The 12,228-nt window shown below is 47.2% G+C and overlaps 1 protein-coding gene across 1 annotated transcript; it reads left to right on the top strand.

The window, feature by feature from the left end:
• Positions 1-1,182: 1,182 nt before the first annotated feature.
• Positions 1,183-7,887, top strand: LOC119429280 (methylenetetrahydrofolate reductase-like; the record flags this gene model as incomplete). The annotated part of the gene is made up of 10 exons (XM_037696941.1): positions 1,183-1,429; positions 2,353-2,463; positions 2,695-2,888; positions 4,400-4,650; positions 5,049-5,183; positions 5,257-5,437; positions 6,122-6,304; positions 6,375-6,476; positions 6,552-6,671; positions 7,411-7,887. Coding segments are annotated over 10 exons (2,001 nt in total), but the record flags the coding sequence as incomplete, so codon positions are not given.
• Between the last annotated feature and the right edge of the window lie 4,341 nt (positions 7,888-12,228).

The raw sequence follows: 12,228 nt of genomic DNA, 5'->3' as shown, positions 1-12,228 counted from the left end.
AAGAATAAAAAAACTGCTGCTGGATGAAGTGTTTTGCACAGTGCTGTATAAGATTGTTCTCTTCTGGTCTCAGAGTTAAGGTCTAGCTCTGGTTGGAGTTACTAAAATTAGCTCCCTACTCGATATGTGACGTCAGCAATAAAGCCCGATCAATATTTCGGTATGGCCGATATTTTAGGCCGACAGCCGTTTGGGGACCAGTGTTCCCTCTAGTTAACGTGCCATGGCGGGGTGCTCATCTAGCTGCGCTAAATAAACACCTCGCTCCACTTGCGGTTTTCTTTGATCCTTGTGGGGTAGGGAGCTAAAAAAATTAAAATCTAGTCAATATATCAGTTATTGGCGTTCGACTGTGGGTCCCAATATCGGCAATGGCAAAAAAATGTCCATATCGTTCGGGCTCTAGTCGGAAAATGGTGTCTAAGAAGCTCCGTTGCTTGGGGACCTGCATCAGTGACGGCCGACCTGCTGACAAGCCTCACGTGACGCTGCCGTTTCCTAAGCCCCGTACTCGCAGAGAAACGGGATCGATGGCTTCGCCTCGGTGGCCGAGTTGGCTTTGACCGGACAAATGTGAACAAGAATACGTCCAAGTGGCGGGAGAATATTTTTTAAAATGATCAGAACAATGAAGAAGACTTCACGTTTCTGTCTCCGAGCCTAAAACTGATTGTGGCAATAAGAGAACAGAGGTGATCCCTTTTCACTGTTGCAGCATAAAGAACTGAGAGCTAACGGCTAACGGAGTGAAATCAAAGAAGCGTCTGTCGTTCTTCATCCTGCCTCAAAAACCTGTGCCGTGCACGGCGACTCAGTGGCGTGCATCGTGCACAAAATCTTCCGTCACCCGTGCCCTTTGTCCCTGAGGCAAAAGAGCATGAATGAACACGGAAACGCCACGTGGACTATTTGATGAGTTCGGCCCGGTTGCCGGACACTGCTAGTCCCGTCATCGTAGCCGGCGCCTGAGCTGTGTGTTACCGTATCCTTCGACATCTTCCACGCTGGTTCTGGACGCCATTTTTGTTAAAGCTGATGTGGACAAAAAGCACCGGAGGAGGCCATTATGGTGGCGTCTGCCGCGGTGTTCGCCCCACACCCGGGTCTTTGGTGATTCCCCACAATTCATGCGACGTCATCCCTGACCCGTGGCATTAAACTTGTTCATTCGTTGGTTTGTTTGTTCTCAGGTTTGACCGTATGGGCTCCGGGGGGCCCCTGTTCATCGACATCACCTGGCACCCGGCAGGAGACCCGGGCTCGGATAAAGAGACCTCCTCCATGATGATTGCCAGCACAGCGGTGAACTACTGTGGCCTGGAGAGCGTCCTCCACCTGACCTGCTGCAACCAGACCAAGGACAAGATCACAGCTTACCTGGCTAAGGCCAAACACCTGGGCCTGAAGAACATCATGGCCCTGAGAGGAGGTACGAGCGCCAGCAGAACCAGTCCAATCAGGGCGTGGGCCGGCACGTACTTTGAGATAAAAACTGATTTCACAGCTGCTGGCCTGAAATTCTTAGAAAAGAAAGAGCAAAGCTGAATTTGAACTTCTGAGAAGAGCCTACCTGCCTGGACAGGTGTGAACCGTTCCAGCTGGGACTTTTCTTGTTTTAAACTCAAGTACACGGGCCAGAACTCTGGGAACCCTCATATTGTTCAGTTTTAATCAAATACATAAAGTTTAAAGTCCAGAAATGAGCAGAAATACTTAAAAAACTGCCTGAGGTCCTAAAAGCCGCCTACCTGTTGTAGGGCGGACGTCATGGACAGATTGTGTATCAGAGTGGTCCGATCCCTCAGAAACACCATCATTATCGTTTGCTCTTCATCAGATGAACTACTCATCGCTTTAACTCGTTCCAGCGCTTCTGTGGCTGTAAATCCACCGACTGCAGCTCTTTCACCCACGATTTGTGGAAAAATAGAAAAGAGATCTTGTTCAGGAGTGAAAAATAAAATGTGTCCATTCGCTGAATAAAAGCCTCGTTACAAGAGTGGGACAGTTGTTGCCAAAGCTGAACCCAAGAGACGAACTGATGAAACTTTACGCTGTCGTTTTAGGTTCAAGTTTAGAATCGTAGCGCCTGAAATACGATTTCAAAATATCAAACTTTGGCTTCCTTTGCCAAATATGAGTGAAACTTCTTCTGAGGTTAAAGGAAGCAGTGGACACGGCGGTGGGAGTGTGATGGTGTGTTGCTGAGTGTCTTGAATCAAAGTCTCCGTGTTTTGCGACGCCACGCAGAACCTTCGGTGAACATCGTCACATCTAATGTTTGAAAAGATGCTTTTAAAGAAATGTTCTTGCAGAGCCTCGTTGAGGCGTGACGTTCTCGTTTCTCCACAGACCCGGTGGGATCCGACTGGGAGGAAGAGGAGGGAGGCTTCAACTACGCCGTGGACCTGGTTAAACACATCCGTTCAGAGTTCGATGAATACTTCGACGTGTGTGTCGCTGGTATGTTGACGGAGGGATGAAGAGCGTTGAGCTCTGGCGGCCCACGGGCTGAGCACCACCAGATTACAGAAACTGGGATTAGACATGTCTGCAGCAGAAATCCAAACGGGCAGACGAAGTGGTGTCAGGTCGATTCTGGGAGTCAGATTCATGCGCAGGCGTCACCGCAGGGCTTTGGTTTGTAGCCGGGTGCATCTCAGCTCGGTGGTTTAAACCTGCGTTTGTCTCCAGGTTACCCCACCGGTCACCCCGAGGCCGTGAGCTACGAGGACGACCTGCGACACCTCAAGGAGAAGGTGGACGCAGGCGCAGACTTCGTCATCACTCAGCTGTTCTTCAGAGCCGACACGTTCCTCAAGTTTCTGGACGACTGCAGGGCGATGGGCGTCGCGTGTCCCGTCCTACCTGGAATCTTCCCTATCCAGGTACAGGTGTCTCCTTCCAGGAACAGGAACGCTGTCAATCATTGTGAGGAAGCTGTGAACCTCAGGCTGATGTCCTCTGAGGACGTTCTTAGAGCTGCTTTAAAACAACTCATGTTCTCACAGGGAACTCGTTAAGGCTGGATGTTTATGGCAGCAGAGACACCAAGGACTGTAGAGTCCTGCTGAAAGTAGGACTCGAGTACCGTCATGGTGCTGGGGTGATCTTGATCGTGGTGTCAGACTGGTTGGGTCTCCAATGGCTAACTGTCCTCAGGAATGGTAACAGGGTCCCTGCAGGGCAATAAAACTAACGTGCAGTGATAAAATGCTGAAAGTGCAGTGACCCTCGGGGAATTCTCTGCCTCAGAACTTATCTCCTGCTTCTTTACCCAGAATGTTTTATTGTTCTCCACATAGAATCCAGATAAGAGGTTCAAGTTGTCGGGCTGCTGTTTTTACATAAAGACCTGCGTCACGTTTCACCACAGCTGCTCCTGATTTATTCAGACCGATTCATGTTGTAGAAGAAGACAACCACACTATGAACCACCTTCTGGTGGTCTCTGAAGCCCCTTCCTAAAGTCTCTGAATGTCCAGGATTCTCACAGTCTGGTTCCAGGACAAGATTAAGTCCCTCCCCCTCCATGTAAATGAATGAACGATCCCAGATTAACATGCAACTTGCTGAACCTTGTGTCCCCGCCTTCTCTTGTTGTTGCCAGGTAACCCACCAGTGTGTTGTATTTTTGTAACCAGAGTCTGCACACTAGCAATGTAAGGCTTTAAGTCATCGTCCCCCCCCCTCGTACGTACAGTCATGGTGTTGGATGGCCTGTAGGCCTGTCACGATAATAAATTTTGCTGGGCGATTAATTGTCTCAGAAATTATTGTGATAAACGATACTATTGTTTGAAATTTGACAATAATTAGTAATTATTGTCAAATTTAAGAAGGAATGTTTAATTTGTTTTGAGTGTAGTACCTTTTTTGACCACCGGATGGCAGTATAAGACTGAACCGAAGGATGGATGGTGAGAGAGAGAGCAGCGTGTTAAGAAAAATGGGAGGGAGGCCTCTTGACGTGACCTGGGCTGTTTTTCTGTTCTCAACATGGCGGACACTTGGTGTGGTTTGAGCTCTTTAGCATTTTTCACACAAAGTTTTAATTAAAAATAAATAAATCGGTAAACAAGTTCTCAGCTTGTTTTTGCAGAGAAAAACAACTTTTTACATGAAAGGCACGAGTTTCAACTGAATTTTGGAGCTTCAACAAGACGGAGGTTTTTTCCTGAGGTCGGCCTGTTAGCTTAGCTCGTAGCTTAGCTCGTAGCTTAGCTTCTCAGCTTAGCTGCTTTTAACGATCCAAAAACGTGATTTGTGACGTTAAAAGGAGATGCTGTGAGACACGTCTGCTGCCGGCACGTTTATTAATTTTGCAGCAGGCCTCATTTTTGTTTCTCGTTTTGATTGACAGTCCTAATAACTCTGGACTTTTCCCGGTCGTTTCCAGGGCTACCAGTCCTTACGTCAGCTCGTCAAGCTGTCCAAGCTCGAGGTTCCAGAGGAGATCACCAGGGTCATCGAACCCATCAAAGACAATGATGCTGCCATTCGAAACTACGGGATCCATCAGGCGGTGGAGATGTGTCGGGTTCTGTTGGATAGTGGGAAAGTGCCGGGCCTCCATTTCTACACACTGAACCGAGAGGTCGCGACCATAGAGGTCCTCCGACAGCTGGGGCTCTGGATAGAAGATCCCAGGTCAGCCACGACTGACGTGATACGAATCTGGATCTGCAGAAATGTTCTTTCTATATATTTCTATATTTTAATTAGAGCCTCTAAAAGGGTTCTGTGGTGGACTAACAGGAACAAAAAGTAAACTGACGGGAACCAACACTTCCTGTTGGTAACAAAAAACTGTAGACTGATGTTTTGTTAATTCTCAAGGTCGACTGGGTCGTCAGAAACCATCAGTCACTGGTTTTAATCCAGACTCGCAAACATTAAACTGGCACTTTTAGATTTGCAGCACCTAAAATAACTGGTTCCCATGGTTCGCTTCCTGCCCGTTGGAACTCGTAGTCCAGGTCCAAGGCAGGTCAAACGGTTCTTCGTTGGACATGGTCTTAAGTGTCGGCTCTTGTTTGTTTCACCAGACGGCCTCTTCCCTGGGCAGTGAGCGCACACCCCAAACGGAAAGTGGAAGACGTTCGACCGATCTTTTGGGCCTCGAGACCCAAGAGTTACATCTACCGGACCCAGGACTGGGATGAGTTCCCCAACGGCCGATGGTAGGTCTGGGCGAGCGCACGTCAAAGTCACGCGAGTCGTGTTTTTGTGAACGTGTCCTGCCGCTGCCTCCAGGGGAAACTCGTCCTCTCCGGCGTTTGGCGAGTTAAACGACTACTACTTGTTCTACCTGAAAAGCAAATCGTCCAAAGAGGCTCTTCTGAAGATGTGGGGCGAAGAGCTGAAGAACGAGGAAAGTGTTTTTGACGTTTTCACCTGCTACATCACAGCCCGGCCGAACCGAGAAGGACACAAGGTAAGAACCTCTCACGGACGCCGTGTCGTAAACCACAGAACGTTTTCTTACTCTGGTTTTAAAAACAGCTGAAGTCGGGCTCTTCTGTGAAATCCTGATTTGGTCTCGCAGCCGGAGCCGTTCGTCTGTCGACAGTTTTTGTCTGAGCTTTAACCCTTTAACAGAAAGGTCAAAGTTCACTGCAGCGCACCTCCATACACATCAGGATGACCCTATTGATCAAGGTCACAGGTGACCCTTGGTTAAAACCTTGTCTCAGCTCCAGCTCGACACCCCAGTAACAAAAATGTCCAACCTTCTGTCCCCAAGCTTGTCCCCATCTGTCCATCCATAAGACAGTCCACAGGAAGTTGTCCATGATGCAGCTCCACAAACGTTTAGGACAGAAACTCTTCAGACGGTCATGTTTTGATCAAGACCACTTCAACCAAAGAAACCTTGAGTGGTTCTGGTGAGTCCAGTCCTCTGACCAGAAGAAGTTTGTTGAGTTCTTCACCAGTTCCTTGTTCTTTAATTAAACTCTTGGTGACGTTCTCCACGAATCAACGATCATCTAGCTGACCTTTGACCCCACCGCCTTCATGTTTGTACCTAACGAACACACGTTCAGGGTTGTTGTTAAAGCGTGACACTTGTGACGAGGTGCGGCGGACCCTTGGTGGTCCTCCTGGTCCTCTGTGGCAGGTGATGTGTTTGCCGTGGAACGACGAGCCTCTGGCCCCGGAGACCAACCTTCTGAAGGACGAGCTGGAGAAGGTGAACAGACGAGGCGTCCTCACCATCAACTCGCAGCCCAACATCAACGGTAAACCGTCCGGAGACCCTGTGGTGGGCTGGGGGCCTGCGGGGGGCTACGTCTTTCAGAAGGTGGGGGCTCAGTTCAGTCATTTCTGGATAAAAAAGGTTTTGGAAAGTTAAACAGTTCTTCATCCATCAGGCCTATCTGGAGTTTTTCACCTCCAGTGAAAACGTGACTGCCCTCCTTAAAGTCCTGAAGAAGTATGAGCCCCGCGTGAACTATCATATCGTTAACGTGCACGTAAGTCTGAGTAACGAGGGTCCTGCTGGGCGGTCTGTGGGTTTGGCTGGTTTGTCTCATTACTTTGTGTTTTAGGGCCAGAACCTGACCAACGCCCCCGAGATGCAGCCCAATGCTGTGACGTGGGGCATTTTTCCCGGCAGGGAGATCGTTCAGCCCACCGTGGTGGACCCGGTCAGCTTCATGTACTGGAAGGTAAGGTCCACCAGACACCAGGACCACTGGTGTGGAAGTTCAAGTCTCTTGTTCCAGAGGGGCTGCTCAACGGATCAGGGCCGCCTCCTCAGTAATGAGGTCGTTGCTTCGGTCTGCCGCATGTTTGTTCACTCCATGAGTCTTCCTGTTCATGCTTTTCTCTTCGTCCCTCCAGAGTTTGTCCTTTTTACAAAAAACTGTTCTTAAAACACAAACTCTCTTTACGAATCAAAATTGACCGATAACAGCTCGTGCTAACAGCTCGTGCTAACAGCTCGTGCTAACAGCGCGTGCTAACAGCTCGTGCTAACAGCTCGTGCTAACAGCTCGTGCTAACAGCTCGTGCTAACAGCTCGTGCTAACAGCGCGTGCTAACAGTTCGTGCTAACAGCGCGTGCTAAAAGCTCGTGCTAACAGCGCGTGCTAACAATTCGTGCTTAAAGCTCGTGCTAACAGCTCGTGCTAACAGCTCGTGCTAACAGCTCGTGCTAACACCTCGTGCTAACAGCGCGTGCTAACAGTTCGTGCTAACAGCGCGTGCTAACAGCGCGTGCTAACAGCGCGTGCTAACAGCTCGTGCTAACAGTTAATGCTAACAGCGCGTGCTAACAATTCGTGCTTAAAGCTCGTGCTAACAGCTCGTGCTAACAGCTCGTGCTAACAGCTCGTGCTAACAGCGCGTGCTAACAGCTCGTGCTAACGGCGCGGGCTAACAGTTTGCCTCTCCCTGTTTCTTCAGGACGAAGCCTTCGCCTTGTGGATCGAGCAGTGGGCGAAACTCTACGAAGATGAGTCGCCGTCACGAATGATCATCAAGTACATCCATGATAACTACTTCCTGGTCAACCTGGTGGACAACGACTTCCCCCTGGAGAGCTGTCTGTGGCGTGTCATCGACGACATGTTCGAGCTGCTCGACGCGCCGCTGGAGACGCACGGTGACGAGACGCACGGCGACGAGACGCACGGTGACGAGACGCACGATGACGAGACGCACGGCGACGAGACGCACGATGACGAGACGCACGGCGACGAGACGCACGGTGACGAGACGCACGGCGACGAGACGCACGGCGACGAGACGCACGATGACGAGACGCACGGCGACGAGACGCACGGTGACGAGACGCACGGTGACGAGACGCACGGCGACGAGACGCACGATGACGAGACGCACGGCGACGAGACGCACGGCGACGAGACGGTCCCTGAATAAATTTGACATTAAAAAGGGAAAAAAAATCACTTTTAAAAGGAAATAACTTTATTGGAATCCTTTGTATGTTGTAGAAAAGTGCCTTTAAAAACATATTGAACAATATTTTTAAAGCTTTTTATGTTTGTAGATATTAATGGAAACATTTTATAAAAAAATAAGCTGAACCGTTTCATCTGATTCAAATATTCAGATGGAAACTTTTCTCTGTTTTCATCGTGGTCGACTTCTTAAAAAGGGTCCGTGCGCCACAAACAGAATAAAACTGTAAAATAATATTTCACTTTAAAACAATATTGATCCAGACAGATCAAAGAAGAAATGACTGGAAACAGACAACTGGAGAAATTAATCTAAATTAACCCCACACGAAGACGTCTTTATTTTTCTCCATATTTTTATTTATTCATTTGTTTTTAGTGTTTTTAGCAACAGTTTCCTAAAAACGTAAAAGTTCCTCTGAAATGTTTGAACTTTGTCAGAATTATTTGAAAATCTCTGATAAACACTTTAAATTTACTCTGTTGAAATCCCATTATAAATGCATTTTTGATCCCATATTCATCAGCTCATACAATAATAATAATAATAATAATAATGTTTTAATTTCACCTGAAATATTAAATAATCTTTACTTTTGGTTTGTACGTTCGCCCGCGTGGTGTTCTACATCGGAGCACGCTGAATAATCGAGGTTACCCACGAGAGGCTCCTGTTCTGTGCTCGGGCCTCCCGTGGAGTTCTGCCTCGTCTCGGCCGACAAAACGTTTCAGTGGACGCAGAGCGCAACAACGTGCGTGTTGTGCACGAGTGAACATCTGGAGCAGCAGAGCCACGTGCTGATTCTTGTTGGCTCGACCCAAAGCACGGCGTCCACGTGAACCGGGCTGCCACAGGTCGGCGGGTTCATCCAGCGTAAAATACCAAACGTGCACTGTGCACGTTGGCGTGAGCTTCGTGACGAGCATCTATGACCAAACTCCAGCTGCAGCTCCAAACTAATTTTTTTTCAAATGTGAAAAAATATTTTTGGGGCGTTCTGAGCGTGAAAGGGTTAAAAAAATAAAGTTTTTAAATCTGACGTTTAATTTCAGGCTGACGACGCGTTGAAAGATTATTTCAAAGTGAAACTAATATTCTCCTGCAGGAACTCTTTAGGGATAAAAAGTTTTTTTTTTTGTTCTTTTTTGCACCTAAAGCTAATTTACCATCCGTTTAATTTATTAAAGCTGTAAATATTAAACAGCTTAAAGTTCACCCAGAATTTTTGTGAGGAACTGATTTTAAATGTTTCCATTTGCTAAAAACCTGATTTAGAAGCAAAGCTAAAACAAAAAGAATTAAAATTAAAACATAATTGTACAAGAAACGTCATCAAATGAAGAAGAGAATCTTTATGAAATTAATTTGACAAATAAACAAACGTCGACTCTGATCCAGAGATTAAGAAATGATCACGTCTTTATTTTCCAGTTTTTATTTTCCAGTTTTTATTTTCCAGTTTTTATTTTCCAGTTTTTATTTTACAGACTTCTTCTGATTTTGTGGCGCCAGTTTCACTCCGTAAACCTCAAGCTTTTATTTAGTCTGAACGTGGAACCGAACGGTTTCCAACGCTTCAGGTGTTTGTTGTGAACGTGTAATTTATTTAAAAGTCGTGTTTAACCGGAGACTCGCCGAGTTTCAGTCGTGACGTGATGAACGTCGGATGTTTCTACACGAATGAGCTGAAAGTTTGAAGGAAGTCCAAATAAAGAAACAAGACTTTCATGTTTCTCATTTATTTATTTAAATCAAGCTTTTAATTTCTGTTTTAACGAGTCAAAACTTTGAACTTTTATATATTTGTTTATTCATTCAGTTACAAGAAAACAAACAAATCCGTTAAAAAAGAACAACATTGAATGAAAAAGTGCTGAAAGAAGAAAATTCTCATCCTTATTAAAAATATATAAAATAAGTACCAACTTGTATATTAAGTTTAATTTATGGTTGTTGATCTGAGTTGAACCATGAACTCTGGATGTTCTGGTCCGTCTACGATCCAACCCTCACATGTGGTCAGGAGGTCTGGACCAGGACCAACAGAACCAGATCCTGGATCCAAGCAGCTGAAATGAGCTTTCTTTGTAGGGGGTGGAGCCTTAGAGACAGGAGGAGGAGCTCCATCATCTGGGAGGAGCTTGGAGTAGAGCAGCTCTTCTGGATCTAAAGGAGTCAGCTGAGGAGGTTCATCTGGTCAGGACGCCTCGAGGTTTTCCAGGCACCTCCCTCTGGGAAGAGACCCCGGACCAAACCCAGAACTCTGGAGGGATTATAGATCCTCTGGTCTGGTACTGCCTCAGGGTCCTCCAGGAGGACCTGAAGAGACTGAGGAGGTCTAGGTTCCTCTCCTGGACCTGCTGCCTCCTCAACAGACGGGCCGTCGTGGCAGAAAAACTCTTTACAAATGATGTGAGGAGCAGAAAAAGTCCTGGCCCGGCAGCTGGATGGGCAGAGTGTCTGCAGCTGCGACAGGTGGGACCAGGAGCAGGTGTGAGTGGGCGTGGCCTAAACAAACAGTTATTGACATAAACCTGACCATTTTAATCTTGACCTGGGACTTGATGCGCTCGAGTAATTTTCATTAGAAACAAGATCATCGCTTAGATCTCTGTTAGGAAAATATCTAACAAACCTGAGAACAGACTGAAACTTTCAGGTAGTCCTCCCTGGACGTCCATCTGCAGCCGAAAGAGTTGAAGGTTCAGAAGCGGCTCAAAGGACTCGTAACGTCTGGAGTCGGGTCAACGGGAGCCGTTGGAAACGTTTTCAATCGAAACGATCTGAGAGGGAACGTGGAGGACGGAGGTCCAGCCGGGTCAGAGACACGAGGAGCCTGGACCTCCGTCCTCAACTTAAACTGAAACTGTCGTGAAGGACTTCATCAGTTTCTGTCCGAGTCGAACTCCAACAGCTGGAGTCAAACATTCCTCAGCTTGTTTGTGTGAAAGTGATGTAATCGGTTATGAGGTCATCAATTCACTGAGTTTTTAAGCACAAATATTCAAATACAAGTTTTTTGTAGTTTCCAGCTCTTTCTCATGTGCGCCTGCTCTTAGTAACCTTTATTACACTTTCTACACCCTTATTACACCCTTATTACACCCTTATTACACCTTATCACACCCGTCATATCCCATTGAGGTCACAGATCTCTTTTAGAGGCCTGGGCCTGAAGGCAGACTAACATGCATGTTTTTGGTCTGTGGGAGGAAACAGGAGTACCTGGAGAAAACCCACACAAGCACAAGAAGAACATGGAAACTCCACCCAGAAAGACCCCAGGTCCAACCGGGGATTGAACCTAGTACCATCTTGCTGTGAGGCAACAGTGCTAACCACCGAGCCGTCGTGCTGCCAAATCTTCATACCAACCTTCAGCTGAACACCGTTAGAAGCCGTGTCTTTCTTAAAGAAAGGCCGTCTACGGTGGTCAGTGAACGTTACATCTGGACCAACATGACCACAGGTCCAAAGTTCGGGTCAGCACGCCGAGCGCAGCTCTGTGGGGGTTCTCCACTCGGTTGACCATAAGCACGACGACACATGGATACATCCAACCATCATGATGACACGAATACATCCAACCTTCATCATGACGACACACAGACACATCCAACCTTCATACGAGCTGAAGCCTCAAGTTGACCCGTGGACACAGACCGGGTCGAACCTGATCAGAGACCTTCAGTTGTAAAGACCTGCGCTGAAAACAGGTCCTCTTTCATTTCTGGGATTTTATATGTTTAGTGTTCTGTACTTGTAGATCACTGCTCTGTCTGATCAAGACACTCGGAGCTCTTTACAACAATCTGTCCTCATTAACCCGTTAACTCATTAACCCGTTAACTCATTAACCCGTTTACTCATTAACCCGTTTATACAGAACTCCACTAGATCTGTACAGACACTAATCAGAGTAGATCACATTCAGACACATCGGAGACAATGAGGGGTCAGTGTCTTGCCCAGGGACACTTCAGCAGGTGACTGAAACATGGAATCGAACCCCCAACTGTTGCACTGGAGGACGACTGCTCTAACCACTCAGCCACCGTCGCCCCAACCAGATGTGTTTTTAATCTGAAACCATTAAACTTCGGCCAGCCAGATGTTTTTAATCTGAAACCATTAAACTTCGGCCAGCCAGATGTTTTTACAGACATTTTGTGAAAATCCCGGCCTGAGTTGAGGAACTGTTCTGAACCGAGCAGCAGAGACACACACACACACACACCAACACACACGACACACACACACACACACACCAACACACACACACACACCAACACACACACA

The sequence above is a fragment of the Nematolebias whitei genome, unplaced genomic scaffold (genome assembly GCF_014905685.2).
Source record: "Nematolebias whitei isolate Nwh7 unplaced genomic scaffold, NemWhi1 Nwh_scaf_287, whole genome shotgun sequence".
Lineage (NCBI taxonomy): Eukaryota > Metazoa > Chordata > Actinopteri > Cyprinodontiformes > Rivulidae > Nematolebias > Nematolebias whitei.
Note: the sequence above shows the minus strand (reverse complement) of the source record. Positions and strands in the feature narration are given on the sequence as shown.